General features: G+C 38.3%; 1 protein-coding gene across 6 annotated transcripts in view; it reads right to left on the bottom strand.

Moving 5' to 3' along the window:
* The window catches only part of zgc:172282 (leucine-rich repeat and fibronectin type III domain-containing protein 1-like protein), a 281,828-nt gene that overhangs the window by 93,122 nt on the left and 166,285 nt on the right, over positions 1 to 22,421 (bottom strand). The window contains exon 9 of one of the 6 annotated variants that reach the window (XM_057838780.1): positions 19,442 to 22,246. The exons of the other annotated variants lie outside the window; for them this stretch is intronic. Within the exon in view, the coding sequence (XP_057694763.1) occupies positions 22,165 to 22,246 (82 nt within the window). The 3' untranslated portion in view covers positions 19,442 to 22,164. Of the gene's footprint in view, positions 1 to 19,441; positions 22,247 to 22,421 lie in introns of those variants that run through there. 6 annotated transcript variants of the gene reach the window in all.

The raw sequence follows: 22,421 nt of genomic DNA, 5'->3' as shown, positions 1-22,421 counted from the left end.
TTTTTAGAGGGATCTTGGAAAAAGGGAAACAAAAGGCGAAAAAGAAGACACAAGAGAATGGAGATGGAGCACGAGAGCATGAATAATACAACGATCAAGCAAAGAGAAAGTAGGGAATGTTGAAAAAATGACAGAAAGAAAGACACATAGAGGAGCTACTCAACCAGTATTAGGTTTCATATACATACCAACAGGAAAAGAATAGATCTTTCCGTGATACACAAGCCTGTCCGCAAAGTATATTATCAATATTGCTGCTGGAATCATGTTTCCTGTGGCTGGACGTAGATTCATTTGTGTTCAGGTGCAAGATAAAGTTAAATTAAATTAAAATAAAGCAGACAAACATAAATGTTTGTGTTTTTTTGTTTTGTTTTTTCTATCTTTATTTTACAGTGAAAATAGGAATTTGATATTAATAGTAAGTAATATTTTATCAAGGCCCTGACTCTAATTTCAAGGATAATATAGTAACGTCAGGAAAACGTTTGGCAACAAAAGCTAAATAAATAAGAACTTTGCTTTGGCCTAGAAGGCCATTGTTGTTGATACAATTCCTCCTACTTTGAAAAACAAATTAAGTGCAACTAGTTATGCTAGCTTCCATCCTGACTTTGTTTAGTTGCCCTTGAGCAAAGTGCTGAACCCTATATGTTGTAAATCTCAGCGTAGGTGAAACAACCACACATCACATCAATCTGACATCTCCCCTTGCATGTTTGCATACAGTGTGTGTGAGTTTGTGTATGTGGATTCATTCCTATTGAGTATTTTTCTTATTGTAGATTTGTCCAAAGAGATGTTAGCATGCACTATTGATTTCGGCAAATTTATACATTATTCTCCGGAATTTGTTTTCACTTTATTGATTCTTTTACACTGTGCACTGAAAGTCATATTTACAGGACAACCACTCCTCATAAGAGAAATAACACTTTCTCCATTTTCATACCACCTGCCTAATCATTGATTAATGAACATCAAAGCTTTTTATGATTCAGGACTTTATAGTGACCGTTTTGAGCTTCATGAAAATAAGAGCTATTTTGTCATGATACGCATTAGACAAAGCTTCTTAGAACATTTTGATATCATTTAACTTGTGGCTAATTTTGATCATCAGCTCTTAGAGAATTCAAAAGCCCATGGTTTACATACTGTTCTTTTCCCGCCTTATTGTGTAAAGGGTTATTAATTTAAACATGTTCTTTTCCTTTATACTTGTAAGTAATGGCATATCTCCTTCTACAATATAATAGCTGTCGACTGTGAATAGAATTACTTAGATCCATTAAAATGTCATTTCTGATTTGAAAAATCGCACCTGCATATAAGTCGCACCAGCCCAAAAATGCGCGATGAAGAGGAAAAAAAACATATATAAGTCGCACCAGAGTATAAGTCACATTTTTGGGAGAAATTTACTTGATAAAATCCAACACATGGAACCGATATGTCATCTTGAAAGGCAATTTAAAATAAAAATACAATAGAGAGGAACATGCTGAATAAGTGTACAGTATGATAATGATACATGATGCATGAACAACAAAATGCGAACGTGGCCGGTGTGTTAACGTAACATAGCTATTAAGAGTTATTCAGATAACTATAGCATAAAGAACATGCTAACAAGTTTACCAAACTATCAGTCTCACTCTAAAACACCAAACATGTGAAATGATATAATAATGTGTTTATAATTTCACACATAAATTGCTTCAGAGTATAAATCGCACCCACAGCTAAACTATGAAAAAAACCTGCGACTTATTGTCCGAAAAATACGGTACTGTACGTACGTACATGAATCCTCATGGCCAATGTGCAAATGCTGGAGCCAATTCCACTTAACTGTGAGCAGGAGGCAGGATACAGCAGAAACTATTTGCCCGCCAATCGTAGGACACAAGTAGATAAAAAAAAAAAAAACCTTTACACACAGAGTCACATCTGCTCACAGTTTACTCAGTAACGCAGGGGTGCTAAAATATTCCACGGTGTGGGTGCGGGTTTCTCTTCCAACCAGGGGTGAAAGTGGCTACAATTTCTTGCCAGAACTCCCTGACATAAAGGTCGCCACTGAGCAAGAATATATGTATATATATATATATATATTTTTTTTTTTTTTTTTTTTTTGAGAGGGGGTGGTGGTCAAACCTAAAACCATTGAAATCCAAGGAAAACTAGTAATGGCATAGTTATTCATTTTCCATGTTGCTTTTCCTCATGAGGGTCACGGAAGTGCTGGAGCCTATCCAATCGCAGGGCACAATGAGACATACAACCATTCACATGCATTAGGCTACTGCATTACACATAGGCTGCTTTCAAATTTATATGCAGGTCAATTACTGTGTAGGGTGACGAGGGATTTACCATGTCATTGCTTTCAGACATGGAGCGATGTCCTGGGAATAACCCAGGTTGGACACTTTCGGAGTTGTTCCCTGTTGGCGACTTGACAGTCTCTGTGCGGGGAGGGCGGTTGGCGGGATTTTATAACCTGGATATTAATAATAAAAAGAATAATAATAGTAATACATTTTATTTCTAGAGCGCTTTTCAGGCTACACAAAGACATTCACAAAAGAGATGGAATCGCAGTAGAAACAAAACAATCATTAAAAAAATATATGAAAAAGAAAAGATTTAAAGCACAATAAAGAGAAGTAAAGATATAACAGAGCTAGGGATCATGTTGGGTAAAAAAGAGTGTACAGGTGTGTTTTGAGTCTGGATTTGAAAAGTGAAAGGGTAGATATACTGCGAAGATTAGGGGGTAGAGAGTTCCAGAGCTGGGGGACACACTGACTAAAAGCTCTGGAGCCAAAGGTGGAGACAGACACGCGGGACGGAAAGTGGAAGAGCGAAGTGGACGGGGTGGATTGTTTAAACAGAGTAGATTGCAAAGGTAGGGAGGGGGCCATGCCATGGAGTGCTTTGAAGGTGATGATGGAGATCTTGTAATGGCGTACCGCAAGCAACACGTCACTTCCGCTCATTAATATTCATGACATTAGCTACTGTTGCTAAGTAGGGACAAGCCACCGTTTGTTCCTAATAGAAAATGAATGGAAATCGTGTACGAAGGACGTTTACAGAGCTAAACCTACCAATTCTCTCCGAAAATGATGTGACTGATTTCAAATTGACTGGCAAAGATGTGGAAGAACATAAAAATGTTCAGTTAAAGAGATGGCTTTAGTGTCGAAGGCTGAAAAAGACGAAAAAAAAACGAGCCAACCTAAGCATAGCTTTAGCTTTTTTATCGAAGCGACTGACAATGACATTCTCCTGTTTCAACAAGCTATCCTTTACCATCAGCCCTGTCTTTCTTATATATCCTCTGGTTGTCCTACGTCTCTTACCGTTCTTGGGGGTAATTTAGTTAGCTTTGTGTAGCGATCGCAAAGGCTACTCAGTGACAGCCAACGAACACTTTTAATTTTTAATCCTATAATTTATTTACACTTCCCCCTTACTAAAGTTTAATTTTTTTTTTTTTTATATATATATAACAGAAACGGTAACAGTGGCAGTCAGATACCATTGTAATTCTTTTCAGGTCATTCATTGTCAGACAGAAGCAGTACGGCACAACGTTACGCTAAAAAAATAAGTTAAAAATATAAAAATGGCTTACCTCTTTGTCCTCTGAAAGACCATGCCAACCCAACATAATGTTTACTGCATATGAAACGTGAATGGATTCGCCGAGCTGGTGTTAAAGTCCGCGCAATTTGATTCGGTCTTCACATTTTTTCCTCCCGAGTTTTTGGTTTCCGGAAACGTATGAAGAAAACATCCTTCATGTGTCGTAATGTCTAGAGTCGTTTCTACAAGTTCCAAATAAGCAATGCGTGATCGGCATGTACGTTTTTTTAAAGATTACCGGAGAAAAGTAGCACTAATTACGTTGTGTCAATGCGAGGGCGGGTCTTTAATGTCCCACTTCGGCTTTACCTCCGCTTTACGATGCGACGTCACGGTCTAAAAATAGCCTGCGTGGGGTACGCCATTGATTCTTTGTTTGACGGACATAGAGAACTTATGGACATGAGAGAGCATGGCAGTGGTTCCAACTAGGAGGACTTCTGATTTTGAGCTGTTGAGCGGGAGAAAGAGAAAAACCAGGAGTTAATGTCATCTAAGCAGTGGGTGAGGGAGGAAGTTGGAGGGGAAGCAGTTGGTTTTGAGGATATGTAGAGCTGGGTATCATGCGCGTAAGAGTGGAAGTGAATGTTGTGTTTGCGGAAGATGGAACCGAGGGGGAGAATGTACAGTGGGGCAAATAAGTATTTAGTCAACCACCAATTGTACAAGTTCTCCCACTTGAAAACATTACAGAGGCCTGTAATTGTCAACATGGGTAAAGCTCAAACATGAGAGACAGAATGTGGGAAAAAAAAACAGAAAATCACATTGTTTGATTTTTAAAGAATTTATTTCCAAATTAGAGTGGAAAATAAGTATTTGGTCACCTACAAACAAGCAAGATTTCTGGCTGTCAAAGAGGTCTAACTTCTTCTAACGAGGTCTAACGAGGCTCCACTCGTTATATGTATTAATGGCACCTGTTTTAACTCATTATCGGTATAAAAGAACCTCAGTCAGTCACACTCCAAACTCCACTATGGCCAAGACCAAAGAGCTGCCGAAGGACACCAGAGACAAAATTGTAGACCTGCACCAGGCAGGGAAGACTTAATCTGCAATAGGTAAAACGCTTGGTGTAAAGAAATCAACTGTGGGAGCAATTATTAGAAAATGGAAGACATACAAGGCCACTGATAATCTCCCTCGATCTGGGGCTCCATGCAAGATCTCACCCCGTGGCGTCAAAATAATAACAAGAACGGTGAGCAAAAATCCCAGAACCACACGGGGGTCCTAGTGAATGACCTACAGAGAGCTGGGACCACAGTAACACAATTTGCCACCAGGGACTCAAATCCTGCACTGCCAGACGTGTCCCCCTGCTGAAAAAAGTACACGTCCAGGCCCGTCTGCGGTTCGCTAGAGAGCATTTGGATGATCCAGAAGAGGACTGGGAGAATGTGTTATGGTCAGATTAAACCAAAATAGAACTTTTTGGTAGAAACACAGTTTCTCGTGTTTGGAGGAGAAAGAATACTGAACTTCATCCGAAGAACACCATACCCACTGTGAAGCATGGGGGTGGAAACACCATGCTTTGGGGCCGTTTTTCTGCAAAGGGACCAGGACGACTGATCTGTGTAAAGGAAAGAATGAATGGGGCCATGTATTGAGAGATTTTGAGTGAAGATCTCGTTCCATCAGCAAGGGCATTGAAGATGAGACGTGGCTGGGTCTTTTAGCATGACAATGATCCCAAACACGCAGTCAGGGCAACAAAGGAATGGCTTCGTAAGAAGCATTTCAAGGTCCTGGAGTGGCCAAGCCAGTCTCCAGATCTCAACCCGATAGAAAATATGTGGAGGGAGTTGAAAGTCAGTTTTGCCCAATGACAGCCCCAAAACATCACTGCTCTAGAGGAGATCTGCATGGAGGAATGGGCCAAAATACCAGCAGCAGTGTGTGAAAAGCTTGTGAATTGTTACAGAAAATGTTTGGCCTCCGTTATTGCCAACAACGGGTACATAACAAAGATGAACTTTTGGTATTGACCAAATACTTATTTTCCACCATAGTTTGCAAATCAATTCTTTACAAATCAAACAATGTGATTTTCAGTTGTTTTTTTTTGTTTTTTTTCCCACATTCTGTCTCTCATGGTTGAGGTTTACCTATGTTGACAATTACAGGCCTCTCTTATATTTTCAAGTGGGAGAACTTGCACAATTAGTGGTTGACTAAATACTTATTTGCCCCACTGTAAATGATAACGAGGAGCAGCCCCAGGACAGAACCCTGGGGCACACCAGCGGAGACAGGGAGGGAATTGGATTAATGGGGGCCGACAAATTGTGTCGGTCGTACAGGTAGGAAGTCAACCAGTTAGGGGTGTGTGGGTGATACCAAGGCTATATGGGGGCCGAACTTGACAATTTGTGTGCAGTCGGACAGGTAGAAAGTCAACCAGGAAAGGGGTATGTGGGTGATACCAAGGGAGGAGAGTCAGTCGAGAAGGATTGTGTTAGAAATGGTGTCGAAGGCGGCAGTGAGATCGAGGAGGACAAGGATTGATAATAGACCAGAGGAGGATGCTATGAGGAGGTCGTTTGTAAGTTTAAGTAACGCTGTTTCAGTGCTATGGAGTGGGCAGAAACTGGATTGAAACTGCTTGTAAATGTCATTGGTAATTAGGTGGTTATGGAGTTGGGATGCAACAGTTTTTTCAAGAATTTTGGAAATGATAGGTAGGTTGGAGATGGGGCGGAGGTTACCAAAGTTGGTGGGATCCAGGGTGGGTTTCTTCAGAATGGGTGGGATGGAAGAAGTTTTGAGAGATGGCGGAACCATACCGGATATAAGTGAGGAGTGAATGATAGTGGTGATGAGGGGGACAATTGAGGGAAGACAGGTTTTGATGACTGCAGTGGGAAGAGGATCAAGATGACAGGTAGTGGGTTTGGATTTGGTGATGATATCAGAGATAGCCACGATTGAAGTAAGGGTAAATGTGGACAGGGTGCTGATGAGAGGAACATGAAAGGGAACAGGGTCAGTCCCAGAAACTGCAGCACCGTGGTAAGTCAGGGATTTTTGTGGAGAAAACTGTCAGGATTGCTCCAGCAAAAATTAGCAGAGCACATGAGACGAGGGAGTGGATCGGGGGGCTTAGTGATTTTGGTTAGGAGTGAGTACAGGTATTTAGAGATGTGCTGATTAGCTGAAATGGTAAATTGATTTGGATGCATTGATTTGGTGTATAAAGTTTGGTGTATTTTGTATAAAGTGAGTTGATAACTGCACACTTCTTGGTGTATTGATGTCCAGTTTTCTTGTACAGACGTTCGAGTTGACGGTTTTGTGACTTAAGTATGCGGAGAGCAGAGAGGAACCAGGGCGTGGATCGGGTGAAGGAAACAGAAAGGGTTTTTATGGGGCATGGTAGTTCAGGAGTGAGTGGAGATGGGTATTGTAATGGGACACTAAATCGGCGGGTGAACTGGTCGAGGTTGTGGGAGGAAGGTTGTCAATATCATGAGAAAATGCTTGGATGTTAATATTCTTGGTCTTACGGAACAAAATTGATCCGGGGAGGATGATCTTTGAAAAATGAATCTTAAGAGTAGAAATAACTAGATAGTGGTCAGAGTATGTTAGTGGGTGGGACCTGCAATTGAAAGGGGTGGTGCCAGAGCAGCAAACCAAGTCCAAAATATGTCCCTTCTTGTGAGTGGAAAAAAATGATGCATTGTGTTAGAAAAAGGCTATCTAGGCAGGAAATGAAATCTTTTGCGAGGGGATTATTTTGATTGTCAAGATGAAAGTCACCAAGGATTATAATAGTTTGACAGAGGGAAGAAAGATGGATGACCAGTTGTGAAAAATCATTTCGAAAGTCCTTGTTAGGTTTCAGCTGTCGGTAGATAGTGGTAATTGTTGTGGGAGAATGACCAGGCAAGAGTGAGGCGGAGTATTCAAAAGAGGTGAGAATAGGGTTCAAGTTAAGCGTTCATCTTGGATTTGAGAAGACAGTTGCTGCACACAGGAGGGGAGTTAAGAGGAGACATCATAGAGATAAGATCTGAGGAGAGAGGAAAAACAGGCTCCAGCAGAAACAATGTAGTGGATGATGATGCAGAGTGACGTAAGCTAGCAGTGTGGTTGCTAGCTAAGTGAGAAGGGGCAAGACTTACGCACGAGAACCCCAAACGAGGGGTCCACGGCGCCAAGGGGGTGGACGTCACTGTGGCTAACTCGAGTTGGCAGGGAACAGCACCTACCGGCGCAGGCCCACAAAAGATGGGCCTGAAAGGCGTCAAAAGGATTGAAACAAGCAGCCGGGTGAGCTAGCTGGGCAAGCTAAGTCAAGCTAGCAGCTAGCAGCTAGCAGCTTGACTTAGCCGCAGGGGCTAGGGTTTGGATGAGTGCTTTTGGGCACAAAGGAGAAAGCCACCTTAGCCAGTTTAAAGTTAAAAAGTAGTTTGCGTCAGTTATGTATCGCATGAAGATGGGGATTAGGTATATGGGAGGGTCACTGGATTTAAAAAAAAAAAAAAAAAAAATTCAGACAGGCGCGGGAGCAGCGCGGCGGCAGCACGTCACGTTAACGGACACCGGACATAAATAATATGAAAACAATCAACAAACAAACACACAATCATTACGTCGGCATCGACAGCAAAATAAACCACAAACTTCCAAAGTTGGACAATGGGCAGTCTCTTCTACGGCTGTACAATCCAGTGGCAATCCAGTGGCAATTTCATTTTGTTATGTTTCCAGTTTAATTTAGCTATTTCCAGTTTAATGTTAATAATTGCGATTTTTGTTTATCACTTTTCATCTTACTGTGACAAAAGAAGAAATGACGATCAACCCGTCATGATATTTATGCCATCAGCCTTTGTGCTGTGACCCAAAATTAAACGCCTGCTTTCACACATGGCGCGTCCCGGGTAAGTCCCGGAAATATACTAGGACACAACCCAGTAAACGTGCGTGTCATTTTCCATGTCAGTCAACCCGGGAAATTGCTTTCACACATCAGGGCTACCCGTTTAAATCCCGGGAATTAACTGGAGTTCAAGTATGTGTGAAATGGGCTTATACTGGCACAAGGCATACATGACAAACTGATTTTCATTCAAAATTGTGTATATATATATATATATATATATATATATATATATATATATATATATAATTATTTGCAAAATAACAGTTTAAAAAAAACACCAGTTACGCAAACCTCCATCTCCTGATTTGTATTTTCCTTCATTTTCTCGCATCTAAATGCAAAACGTCAATTTTAACTACTTAAGAACATAGGATGTACATCAAAATTGAAGACAATGTAAACATTTACTTATTTTTTGTTAAATAATAATGACAGAAGTACCATACATTAACAAAAACAAGTACAAATGATTTACATTATGCAAAGTGAAATGGAATATATTTCAAAGATCACGCAAATATTGAGTTTTTAAAATATAATGAAAGCCTAACATAAATGAAAACAAATAAGCCCAAAGTGCACATTAACATGTTCTGCATCTCCCCATTAGAGTAAATGAAATAACATAAAATAAAATAAAATAAAGCATCTTAAACTCTTTCCTTTCTCTCACATATCAGATCAATTTTCTGTTGCATTGCTTTTTATTATACGCATTAATTCAAAAAGCCTGTTCTTTTTTTTTTTCTTATTTTGCTGTTCCAGAAATAATTTGCATTTTAAGCAATCAGAGCTAACTATCCATGATGATCACATGTTAGTCTGTCAGCCAAGTGAATGGACAACTGAGTCCAGGGTGGTTTGCTGCACAAATGCTCACATCGACTCGGTTTGTCAATGAGTCGTCCGAGTCTTGCTCCTACTGCTGAGCTGTGCAGTCGCACACAATTGAGCTCCTGAAGGCACGACTATGACTGGATTGATACACAATATGTTATTTGTGCGACCCGGGCTGATGGGGGACGGGTTTCCGATAAGCTTTTGCTTTTCCCGTCGTCCTTGTCTGTCTTCATCTTTATCTTTCCTTCGGGTAAACAAAATTCCACACTCTGAAAATGTTCCACACTCTGAAACTGTTCATGATTTTGATAATGATTTTGATGATTTTTTTTTTCTGATGATGATTTGATGATGATGATGACAAAGACAATAAATAAATAAATTCAAGGTTTCAGCTCATTTTACAGATGTTGTCACATGATTCCTCGAGCTCAAAGCAAACACGAAGTCCTAAAAGACGAGCTAACTTCTGCAGCCATTGCTTGCTATTTCATCTGGCTGTTTGTTCCTTGATTAAGCATCGCTTGAAAGTTATAGCCTCCTTTTGTTTCATATACATGAGCACCGTGTAGCCCATTGAAGTGTGTATATGTCATTTATGTTTATAGTCAAATGTAGTTACATTATCATACTGCGGCGAGCGGAAATTATCTTTTATAATAGGTATTATCTTTCGTATAATGAATAGTTTGATCCAAAAAAGCGAAAAAGCTTACAAACATTTTTTGTAAAATGGAACTGTTCGTGTACTGAAGCTTTCGTAACTCGAAGTATCGCTTTACTTGGGCTTCGGACTTTTTAATTGCATGTATTTGTTGGGAAAGACACTTGTCTGAATCCTGAATGCAGGTGTATGAACGGATTCTTTTTTGTTATTGTGTTGTCACGGAACGTAACACCACTCCTTTCCTGCAACCCTTAACAAAATACATTATATATTGGTCAATGCCAAAATATACAACATTGGGAAGATCGTAATATTTATTTAGGTCACAGGGATAAGGTTATCTTTTGAACATCCTTGTAAAATAGCACAAACTGTTATTCATTATATAATAGCTAGTTGGTTTATTTTACAATATCAGAAATCCACAGGAAAGATGTAAGACCTGATTGTTATATTTGTTTACAATATTTATGATGGCTGTACAAGCTAAGTGAGATAATCTATTATCCCTATTTACCATCCAAATCCTCTTTAATTCAGGAAACCCTCACTAATTTGTCATCTCTCCTCCTTTAACATGCATCATCTCTCCTTTCATCCTCTCCCATTTACTCTATTCATCGCTCCTTTTCTTTCTTTCCTTATCTCCTCCATCCATGCACCCTAACACTATGTCCTGATTCTTTTTAATTATTCTTTCCTCCATCTATGATGCTCTGGAGGGTCGGAGGGGGCTTGGTCTGCTTGTAGACTGATGAGTATAGCGAACTTGCGGACTTAGCACGTGGTGGGCATATCGCTAGATAATTAAACATTGATTTGGGACGATCGTGGAAACCGCAGCAAGATGCCAAACAAGGGGATTGTAAGTTGGACAGTCGCTTTCTGCTGAGTTCAGCATTTCTCCAAGAGCAGAGAGAAAATGTGAGGCAGGACAAGGGAGATGAGAGGCCGAGCAGATAAAAACACATAAAACAGACTTAAAAGTATGGAAAGCCAACAGACAAATGAAAGGAGAACACACGGGGAGAACAAGATCAGTGAGGAAGGAAAACTTTGAAACCAAACATTACATCTTTTAGGCAGGAAGTAGACGACATAATGAGAGCTAAAATGTGGGGGAAAATGAGCACACACAACTTATGCAAAATAGAAGGAGAGACAGAGTAACCCGCAGACATGAAGAAAAAAGGAAGAAAAAAAAAACACCGGATGCTTAAGGGAAAGTAGGTAGGCCTACAACAAATAAGATGAGGCTTTTTTGTGTCTGAGTACTTATTCATTATTTAGCTGCCACAAATACAGCAGACACCAGCATTGTCCATTTTGGCATGTGCATGGTTTTCTTATATTTGAAAATGTGTGCATAAAGTGATTCATGCAGTTGTTGCGACTTCATATTGAACAACAGTGTTTTTAATCTTACTTTAAAAAAGTAATTAATTACAGTTACAAATCTTCTCCCAAAAAGTAATTGCGTTAGTAACTCAGTTACCTGAATGTAAGAGTAATTAGTTACTTGGAAAAGGGGTTTTTGGGACAATTAGCCCTAGCCCAATTATTTACCCTTAACATATCTAGACACGGGTATTGCAGATATTGCGATAACTAGATAGTAACCTTTGCTATGTGTGGAAGCCATTTAATGTTGTGAATAGGGATGTCCCGATCCAGGTTTTTGCACTTCCGATCCGATATCGATACTGGCCGATACCGTTACCGGCCTATCTGAGCATGTATTAAAGTTATTTAGCCTCTTTACTTAGTTGTCAGACTCATTTTGAAAAGGGTTTTAGTACTCTTGATAACAACTAGCCAGCTGAATTAGGTGAGTTTGAATAACACACAGCGGTTGGTAACAAGAAACTGACCTGTTTATTCAGTGACAAACACAAAACATTATAAATAACAAACAGAAATGGCATAGTCAGTCAGTAAAACGTGCAAATAATATTGTAAACTGTCTTAAAAAAGCAAAACACAAACAACCTCAGTGGAAAATCCCACAAACCCCCCAAGCTATTAGATGCTTTTAATGTTTCGTGCATTAGTAACAATAATTGTATAAAAAGCCTCTCAGGTTTAAATAAACGACTATTTCAGTATCAAGTTAACATTTTAAAACAGTAAATAAAATACTCAAGTCCCCATTCTGTATCAGCAGCTTTAAACTACATTCAATTCATTTGATTTTGCGAATCAACTGTTAAAGTTGTTAAAATTGCTCCCGTTATTCCATAATTTCCTAGAATACCCGGACCGGACTTTCAAAAAAACTGGATCGGTCGGAATTTTTCCTTGTCGGCCGATCCGATACCGATGCGCATTTTTTTGCCCATATCAGCGTTCGTTCCGATCCAAATATCGGATCGGGACATCTCTAGTTGTGAATCAACCGTTGAATTGCTCCCGTTATTGCTTTAGTTCCCTTCTGTCTACTTTCGTCATGTGAAAGTTTTAAAACTATTTTGAAGATAGATTCAAATCAAGATTTTGCCGATTTAGGAGTATTTTAGATAAAAAGTTAATTAGGTTCGCTCGGAAGGTTCACAACAACCTACTAGGGAAGTCTTCTGCTTTAAGATGACGGCTGTTTACTAACGCATCTAGTTTTCAATACTTCAATGTTGCTAACGCAGTCAAGTCTGTCGTTTTGCATGTAGTTCTATATACATATGATATCTATTATCTCCACTAAAACGACGTTGACGTAGTTTGTAGCGGCTGTCAGCAGCAGTCAGGTATTCTTGTGTTTTTTATCCAGCAGCATGAGTTGAGCTAAAGCAGTGAGTTGAGCATTGGCATTACCCGGGTCTATGACAAGCATGATGTTTACTCTCGGGACGCAATGCAGTCCGTTTCTCATTGCGTCCCGAAGACTGCGCTGTGTATTAGTTCCGCATTACTTGACATATTTCAATAATCGGAATTTGGATGTTTGTGAATCGTTCTCGAATCTTCCACGGCCGAATCGCTCAAGGATGTAATGACGGCTGGGCAAGTTGTACCGTGGTTCTAAGTGTTGGATGGTGCGTCTTTACTAGGGTTGGCAATCTCTGGCATGAAGCCGATTCGATATGTATCTAGATACACAGGTTACGAGTCGAAAAAACGATACATTTTTAAGGCCGAGCGATTCGATGTGATTCGATACAGTGTAAGAACGATACAGTTCGATAGAGTGAAAACGATACAATAGCAAATATTTGTTGTGTGTGTTTGTACAGTATTTCAAACATATAAAAGACCGCATTTCTAATATAGCAAAATTAACACAACAACAATTCATACCAATGTTATTTTTAATTTTTTAATGAAAAAAAAATAAGGCTTACTATATCACCGTCATTTTGTTGGATGGGATTGATAATAAAATAAAACTCCAGTGACAGACAACAATAAAGTGCAGTAATTCAATTACTGTATTTCCTGGTATTTTTAACACAAGTGGTAAGTAATTCAAGTGCAAACTTTCAACGTAAACATCTTACAAACATAAAATATTAATTATATGCAGCGGCTCTAGAAAAAAAAAAAAAAAAGAATTAAACCTGCTAGTGTTATCATAAATAAATAATAAATTATGCTTTACGACTGGTATAATTGGGGGAATAAAAACATGGCATTTTAGACAGACAGGTCAATAATCATTACTTTAACCTAACACACCGCAAATTCATTCACTTATGCCTGTGCTTCCTCATTTTTTGTTCCTCATCACTGTCCATATCTTTTTTGAAGGGCAGATTTTTCTTGAGGAAGATCAATTAATCCACATGTTCATGTTTAAGTAGACTGCTTTCGTGGAAACAATATGCCGACCTTTCCACCATTGTAGTGGGTTATTTTTCAGGGTTAAAAACTCATGATCTCCGAACCGCTCCACACTTCACACAAGCTCTGCCCCATGCTAATAGATCTGGCTGCCTTAATCACTTCAAAGTCCGACTTTTGTTTTCCTGGGTGCATTGAAAATCAATCGCTGCACGTCGCTGGCGTCGGTGATCACACTGTCCATTGTTTCAGCATGATGCTTCGTTGCCACTACTAGTTTCATTTTGAGCTGTGAAGAAAATTCTACGGAGCGTGCGTTGCAGTGGTTTCGTTAGCTCTCGCGTTGTTATGACACGCCCGTGACGATCGGGTAATGACGGCACTAGTAGCTGTTCTGCCGAAATGCATGGGGGGTTAAGGCAACCACAACTGTGAGTAGTGCTTGTCCATATTATATCATGCGTGCGGTCTCGATCTAAGTGTGTGAACTGTGTGGTGAATGACAAAAGCGCAGCATGTGAAGTAAAAGCTAAATTATTGTCATATTACGCAATGCATTGAACTAGGCATTAGAAGCCGACTCTTGTGCTCGCGATAGCCGAATTCTATCTCTACTATCGGTTCATTGAATATTTAATGGCTAATTACTGTCGAATGGTAACTTTACTATCGATACATCTCTATCTCTCACCTGTAAAACTGGATATCCGGTCGTATCGGTTTATCATTCTTAAGCTTAGTCTTTACTCACGAGAGATAATGGCTCGTCATTCAGAATGAATTCTTCGGCAATGACTCTTGTTATTCCCTGGGCTTTGGGATTGTCGAGTGCCAGTTTGTCACGCATAGCAAATGTTTCTGCCAGTGTTAGTTGCGTATGACCTTTCTTTTTGTTTTCGGTTTTCTTAACATGCTCCTTATATTGTTTGTGGTGGTATTTCGCTAAATGCTTGATTGGGTTGGTTGTATTAAAACTTCTTACAGCTTTACCACCACGCTTGACTTTATTGTGGCATATGTTGCACTCTGCCTCTTAGTCTTTGTCGTCCTTTAAGGTGAAATGATCCCACACAGCTGACATTTTTACCGATAAAGTCTCTCGGTAAATTGGGAGACGGTAATGTAGTTTGTTGAAGGTGTGCCGTAAAATGCGGACCAAATTTTAGGGAAACCGAAGCAAAAACTGGAATGGATTATGTATATCGGTGCGCTAGAATACCCGGACCGGACTTTAAAAAAAAACTGGATCGGAATTCTGGGTCGGAATTTTTCCTTGTCGGCCGATCCGATACCGATGCGCATTTTTTTGCCCATATCGGCGTTCGATCCGATCCAAATATCGGATCGGGACATCTCTAGTTGTGAATCAACCGTTGAAGTTGTTAAAATTGCTCCCGTTATTGCATTAGTTCCCTTATGTCTACTTTCGACATGTGTAAGTTTTAAAATTGTTTCATCATTTAAAGATGGATTTAAGTTTTGCCGATTTAGGAGCATTCTAGATAAAATGTTACTTAGGTTCTATACAACAGAGCCTTCCTGAGAAGTCTACTGCTTTAAGATGGCGGCTGTTTACTAACGCATCTAGTTCTTTATACATGTTGCTAATGCCGCCGTGTCTGTCATTTGCATCTAGTTCTGTATATATGTGATATCTACCGTAGTATCATGTGGGCATAGTTTGTAGGGTATCAGCTACAGTCAGGTATTATTGGAGCCATCTAGCATTGTAGCATCGCATTTGCAACGGCGTCACAAACCCCTTGCCTCCTCCCCACTCCTGCTCTGCTCTCTCGTCTGCGTGAGTCCGTCAGACTTTTCTCGCGTCAGTCTACCAACATAGTAAAGCATAGTAATGCACGCCTTTCCCGCCTCAGTAACGGTAACGGTCAAAGTCAATAATTAGATTACTCACTACTGAAGAAAATAATGCCGCTATATTCTCAAGGCATTATTAACAACTCTGTTGAACAATAGCAAAAAAATAAAAAATAAAATATAATTTTGGGATTCACCTTTACCAATGCTAGCTTATAGCTGGTTGCATACGCTATTTGAGGACAGTGTTATATTAATTATGTAACATCATGACTTTGTCAAACAGTGATGGGTAGTGGTCTCGTAAATTTAAAGTTATATTGAAGGTATTCCGCCCGCAAGAGCGCCAACTCGTTTGAACCGTGTTCACATGTAAGATAGCTGCATTTACTCCTTCACCCCACATTTGTCTTTGCTTACTAAGCAACCGAAAAACTCTCGCGCAGCTGACAACATCTTGTTGGATGGACGGAAAAGTAGTATTAAGCTATCAGCCTTCGATTCTCGTGCAATGCTCACACTTCGAAATGGCAACCGGCTGGCTCCAAGTTTGGCATTCATGGATTGAACGTTGACAGGCACGACTTGCTTAGTTCTCTGCCACCGCGGTGCTCGATGCTTGCTTAAAAGCGCCGTGCTGCCATCCTGTGGGCGAACACACCCACATTTTCTTATGGGGTTCCTCCTCTTCCTCATCTCAAAATTTGCTAAATATCCACAGTTTCTTTTAACTACTTTTCAGATAAAATGTCCTCCTCTGAAAGCTGGGCACATGTTGGAGTCAAAGTGAATGGGAGGGGGGCTTCCCCTGACTTACCAGCAGTGTTGTTAATAAGGGCGTTAGAGTATTACGGAATTTCTAATGGCATTATTTTTTTTTCAATAGAGAGTAATCTAAATGATTACATTTCCCATCTTTGCAATGCCATTATCGTTACTGAGGATGTGAAGGGGCTCGTTACTACAATTTGGTTGAATGAAACGCGAGTTGTCTAATTCCGTCAGAGCTTCCTGAGAGAGAGACAGCAGAGCGGGTGGGGTTAGGAGTTAAAGGGCCGTTGCAAACGATGATGATTGGTTAGGTGGCTCGGAGCGCTAGCATATCATTCGCATTCTTGTTAGCATTAGCTTTTAGCACGGCAAGCGTCATCTTAAACTCTCGGGCAATTGTTTATTTTTACATACAGTTTATGCCGTCCAGGTGGGTACAATTAATTGAAAATAATGTACTATGTTTTTCTACTGAGTGTGGATTACTATCATGAAGTTAGCATTGTCCTTGTAGACACTACAATATATAGTAGGCCTATATATTTTTTAATTACATAAAATAGTCACTTGCGCTAAACTTCTTGAAAGACCTTCCCATGAACCAAGTGTGTTGTTTTTTAATCAAAACAACTAGAGCAAAGATAGGAGAGGCAGGAGATTCAGAGCCTCAGCTGCATATTGAAAAATACATCTATTTATATTAGGGGTGTGACGATACACACAAGTCACGGTTCAGTACGTAGCTGTTTTGGGGGGGTCACGGTTCATTGCGAGTTCAGTACAACAGGAAAATCCAAAAAGGCTTTTTTTTCTCACAGCATTTGAAAATTCAAGTTTGTATACTGTTACACTGTTATGTAGGTGAAATTCATTTTAAAAAATGTCAAATGTGTGACCTCTCTTTTCTTTTTCTTTTTTTTTTTTTTTTTTAAATTAAAAAATCGTTCAATCAGTTAATATAAACATCTTTTTAGTGAAAGATGTTATAGAATGTATAATGTAATAACGTGTAGAACACGAAAAGTAACATCTTACAATGAGGTAACTGAGTTACATACTCAATTACTTTTTGAAAGAAATAATTTTTAACTAACTAATTACTTTTTAAAAGTAAGATTAAAAACTTTGCTTATCAGTATGGAAAAATTGACAGGTTCTACGAACAGTTACTTTTAAAAACTGTGGTGAACCCTTTTGAAGTGGTAACGGCACATAGCTAACTATAAGTGATTGGGAAAAAAAAGTTTGAGACCTTTGTCATAAAGCGTGAGTGAACATGTACAGTTGAAAACATTTTTTTCCAATTAATCCATGTTAGACAAACAGGTACCTCCCAACTGTACACTGGCAGAAATATGCAATTAAGACACATCACCAACATTATGCATACTCTGCTTCAGTACCTGTTCATACGCTATCCCCTTTGAGATCCAGTTATCACGCACCAGAACACACAACACAAAATTCTGACATACAGATGTAACTCGATTTAATTAACGTGGTATTCTTGGGCAATTAAATACGGGTGGATTTTATGGAAGACTTCACTCAGCAGTGACTGTAATGTGCACAATCTACCACGAGGAAATAATGGCCTAAGAAGTGGTCTTTCTACTTGTGTCAATTGATGATGTGGTGAGAGCGGTCGATTAATCAGTCTTTCATTCTGAGTAAACTTTATCTTAGATGGAAAACCTGCAGTGGCCATCAGATGAAGTGGCCCACATTTTAAAAGCATTGTTATTCTAGTTCTTGATATTTGCAAAAAACAAAAATCCTGATTGGCTCATGATTCGTGAATACATGTATAAATGACGTTAGTGATCGTGGTTCATCATATAGCTTTTGTGCTGGTAATGAAACCGAATTGGCCTACTTAGGTTGTTGTTATTAAATATTCAACTATATAGTTTTCTCATTAAATGAAGAAGAAAACTGTTGAACATAATGTCCCATTCCAATAAAACTGCACTGTTGCAAAAGAATGAGAAGACTTATAAATGGTGGCTCCAAGAAAAGTTTTATGGAGGTAGATTTGTGTCTTTATTATTCAATCAAAATAAAAAGTTGCTTCAATCAAAATATATATTTTCAATCGAAGAAAAAGTCACTTCAATAAAAAAAAATGTGTTTGAATGCAGAAATAAATTTAAAACTCATAAAAATGTATTTGAAAACTATTTTTCTTTGAATTTTTTTTTTTTTTATTTAAACAACATTTTTGATTGAAGTAATGTAATTTTGCGTTTGGACCACATTTAGGCTAGGACATTTGTGTCGTTATTATTCAATCAAAAAATAAGTTGCTTCAGACAAACAAATACATATTTTCAAAAGAAAAATCACTTCAATCAAAAAAATAAATAAATAAAAAATCAATCGTAGAAAAAAAGGTTTGAATGTGAAAAAAATATTTGAGACTCAGAAATTTGCATTTGAACACTTCATTTTTCATTGAAACTGTTTTCTTTGATTGAAGCAATCCTTTTTATGTTTGAGCCATATTATGGGTAGGACATTTGTGTCTAAATCATTCAATCACAATAAAAGTTGCTTCTATCAAAACAACTATTTTTAATCAAAGAAAAAAATCATTTGCAAGAATATATATATATATATATATATATATATATTTTTTTTTTTCTACGATTTTTTTATTTTTTTATTTTTTTATTTTTTTTGATTGAAGTGATTTTTTGATTGAATGATAAAGACAAAATGTGGTCCAAACGCAAAATTACATGAATTCAATCAAAAAAAGTTTCAATCAAAAAAAAAATTGACTCAAATAAAAAAAAATTAAATCAAAGAAAAATAGTTTTCAAATACATTTTTTTGAGTTTCAAATTTATTTTTGCATTCAAACACATTTTTTTGGATTGAAATGACTTTCTTCGATTGAAAATATATATTATATATTTTATTTGATTGAAGCAACTTTTTTATTTTTTTTTTATTGAATAATGAAGACACAGTCACATTTGGCTGACTTCATCTTCTTATTTCATATTGCACAAACAAAAGACATAGATCTGGTTTCTTCAGACGTGATGGAAACAAGTTAATATCATCCTTTGTGAACCGAATCCGAACGAGTTTTATTTTGCAGTGAAAATGCTGTACAGATATCAATTAAGGGCCAATGAGAAAGTCTCATGTCTTCACCAAGCTTTCACGTCCAAACTCTAAATTCCTCTTCTTCTTTTTTTTTTTTTTTTTTTTTTTTTCCTTTTATTGGAAAAGAAGGAGCGTTCGCAGGAGCCCAGCTCCAAAGAACAGGTCAGTTTTCTTTCAACAAATGGTTTCCATGTTGATTCACACAAACATACAAGATGTTGTGTACATAATCAGTTAAATTGATCCATTAATGAAAAAAAATATTTACTTTCTCTCTTTGGAGTACAAGAAAACTGTTTGGTGTGTCTGACTGGAGCCGATTCTTAAAGTGCATACTGTATAAGCAAAGTATTCCCATTTTCATCCAGTAAATACGGGGTGCCCTTCTTGTGTATGACTGAAACATTTTGGTGACTTAATGAGCAAAACACCATACGTTACAAATGTGGACAGTACTACTTCATTTAAATAAGTACTGTATTTCTGGATGTCTTCATTTTTTTTTAACAAAGCAAATAACTAAAACATAATTAATTTGGTTCTTGAAATAAAAAATAAGGAGTGGTCAATTAAAATCATATGACTTTGAGAAGGAAAAAGCAATACCATGCAGTGTACCTGGATTTGTTTTAGATGCAATAATGACGCAGCAACCACAAAGAGTGTCTGTTATGAGTATCCATATTTTCCAGCCCTCTCTGATCCCCTTTCTCTACACTGTCATTCCCTGCCCCATCTTTTCCTCAGCCTTCTCTTTTTAAAGTAAAGTGCCTCAGCCAGGCTAATGGATATTGACCAAAGACAGATAGCAGGAGGAAGGAACTACGCAAACATGCACTTGCACTTATTGTGCATTGCTTTTTATTTTGTACTCCGAAAAGGCTATGCGGTGACGCATCCCCTAATGGGTTCTCATAGGTTGTGAGCATGATGTTAAGATAAATCATAGAGTTAGCTGTGATGGATTTAGCCATAAGGACTAAAGTGCAGGTAGGTATATGGAAATCAAGAAATTTAGAATCATTTGCGCTCATGGTTGTCATCAATATTTAGAGGTAATGCACAAATTCTAATCTTTTCATTGACATATTTCAGAATGGATATGCGTAGATCCAGTTAGACAAGGCAAATGTGTCCTTTCAAATAATACACCGTTTCCCAGTATTTTCTGTTGTACTGGACTTCCCAAATGCAGCACTATTTTGACTTCACATAGCCCAAAGATATATCATTTGTATAACTGCAACATAGAATGCGTGTTACAAATAGATTGCTTTAAAGAGAACAGCTGCAATATTTAAAATGTAAATAAGCAATTTGTCTTAGAGAGTGAATCTTACAGACAACAAAACAAATGATTCAGTTTAAGCCAAACTACATTCTTCAAAATGCATTCTACTGTATTACATTATCTTAGACTTAGAGTGCCGTATTTTTCGGACTATAAGTCGCAGTTTTTTTCATAGTTTGGCTGGGGGTGCGACTTATACTCAGGAGCGATTTATGTGTGAAATTATTAACACATTATGATATCATTTCACATGTTATTTTGGTGTTTTGAAGTGACACTGATGGTTTGGTAAACTTGTTAGCATGTTTTTTACGCTAAAGTTATTTGTATAACTTAATAGCTATGGCCACGTTCGCGTTCTGCCTTTGGCAATGTGTGTTCAGTTGTATTATTTACTTTTTTATATTGAAATGCATGCTTTTAGTTTGTGGCGCGTTCACGCCCACGTGAGGGCGCACTCGCACTTGTTTACATGAATAAGACCACTCACACGCCAGAAGAAGACGGACAGCTACGCAGCTTGACTGAGTGGGCGAGTTAGCGAGAGAGAAACACGGCTGCGAACCTACGTTCATTGTTTATGCCAGTAAAATATCTCTACAGAGGCCATGCCTGTGTGAATCATCCTTTCTGTTGTTGTTGTGTGTTTTCCACCCGCGATCGGACACTTAAAGCCAGTTGTGTGGTTGTTTGAACGATGTTCTAATGCTAGCGAACGCATGCTAACCGTTTGTGTCATTGCTGTAACAGCACCTAATTATCATTTATTTACGTTGATGCAAACCTGTATGGTATCGAGGACGAAATTGATTCCGCAAATTATACGGACGTCAGCATCGTCATTTAGATTAGTTTAGATTGCTGTATAGCCAAGACCGAGCTGTAGCGTCCTGGTGAGGACAGTATATTCACATTTCGTTGTTCATGCTCTATATACTTATTCCGCATGTTGTTCTCCATTGTATTTTCATATTAAATTGCCTTTCAAGATGACAGATCAGTTCTATATGTTTGATTTTATCAAGTAAATGTCCCCCAAAATGCGACTTGTACTCGGGTGCGACTTATATATAGGGTTTTTTTTCGCTTCGTTGGGCATTTTATGGCTGGTGCGACTTACACTCAGGTGCGACTAGTAGTCCGAAAAATACGGTACATTATTCAGCTAAAACACTGCATGATGCTAATCAAGAAAGTGGGATGACAATATACAGTTTGAAAGACATACTCCAACTATTTTTCATAGAAATCCTTCAAAATAACTTTCCATTCATCACATAACCTGGTATTGCTCAAGTGTTGCCATGGAAACCAATCAGGATAACTAAGTTCTCAAAGTGCAGCATGTGAAAATATAACGAGTAATACCACAAGATATTGCCAGAGATCTTTAAATATATTGCAAGATGTTCTCCTGTGTTGGGGAAAAAAAATAAAACACAGTTTTATAATGCCCTTTAAGTAAAAATGTCAAACAAATTAAATACGTATACCACTAATAAGATATAATCTACAGCAAGAATAATAATAAAAATAAATTATCTTTGTGGTCATTTTTTGATGAGGCATGAGAGACGTATGTTAAAATG

The sequence above is a fragment of the Corythoichthys intestinalis genome, chromosome 6 (assembly GCF_030265065.1).
Source record: "Corythoichthys intestinalis isolate RoL2023-P3 chromosome 6, ASM3026506v1, whole genome shotgun sequence".
In the NCBI taxonomy this organism is placed as follows: Eukaryota; Metazoa; Chordata; class Actinopteri; order Syngnathiformes; family Syngnathidae; genus Corythoichthys; species Corythoichthys intestinalis.
The sequence above is the reverse complement of the archived record's forward strand: the minus strand, read 5'-3'. Positions and strand labels throughout refer to the sequence as shown.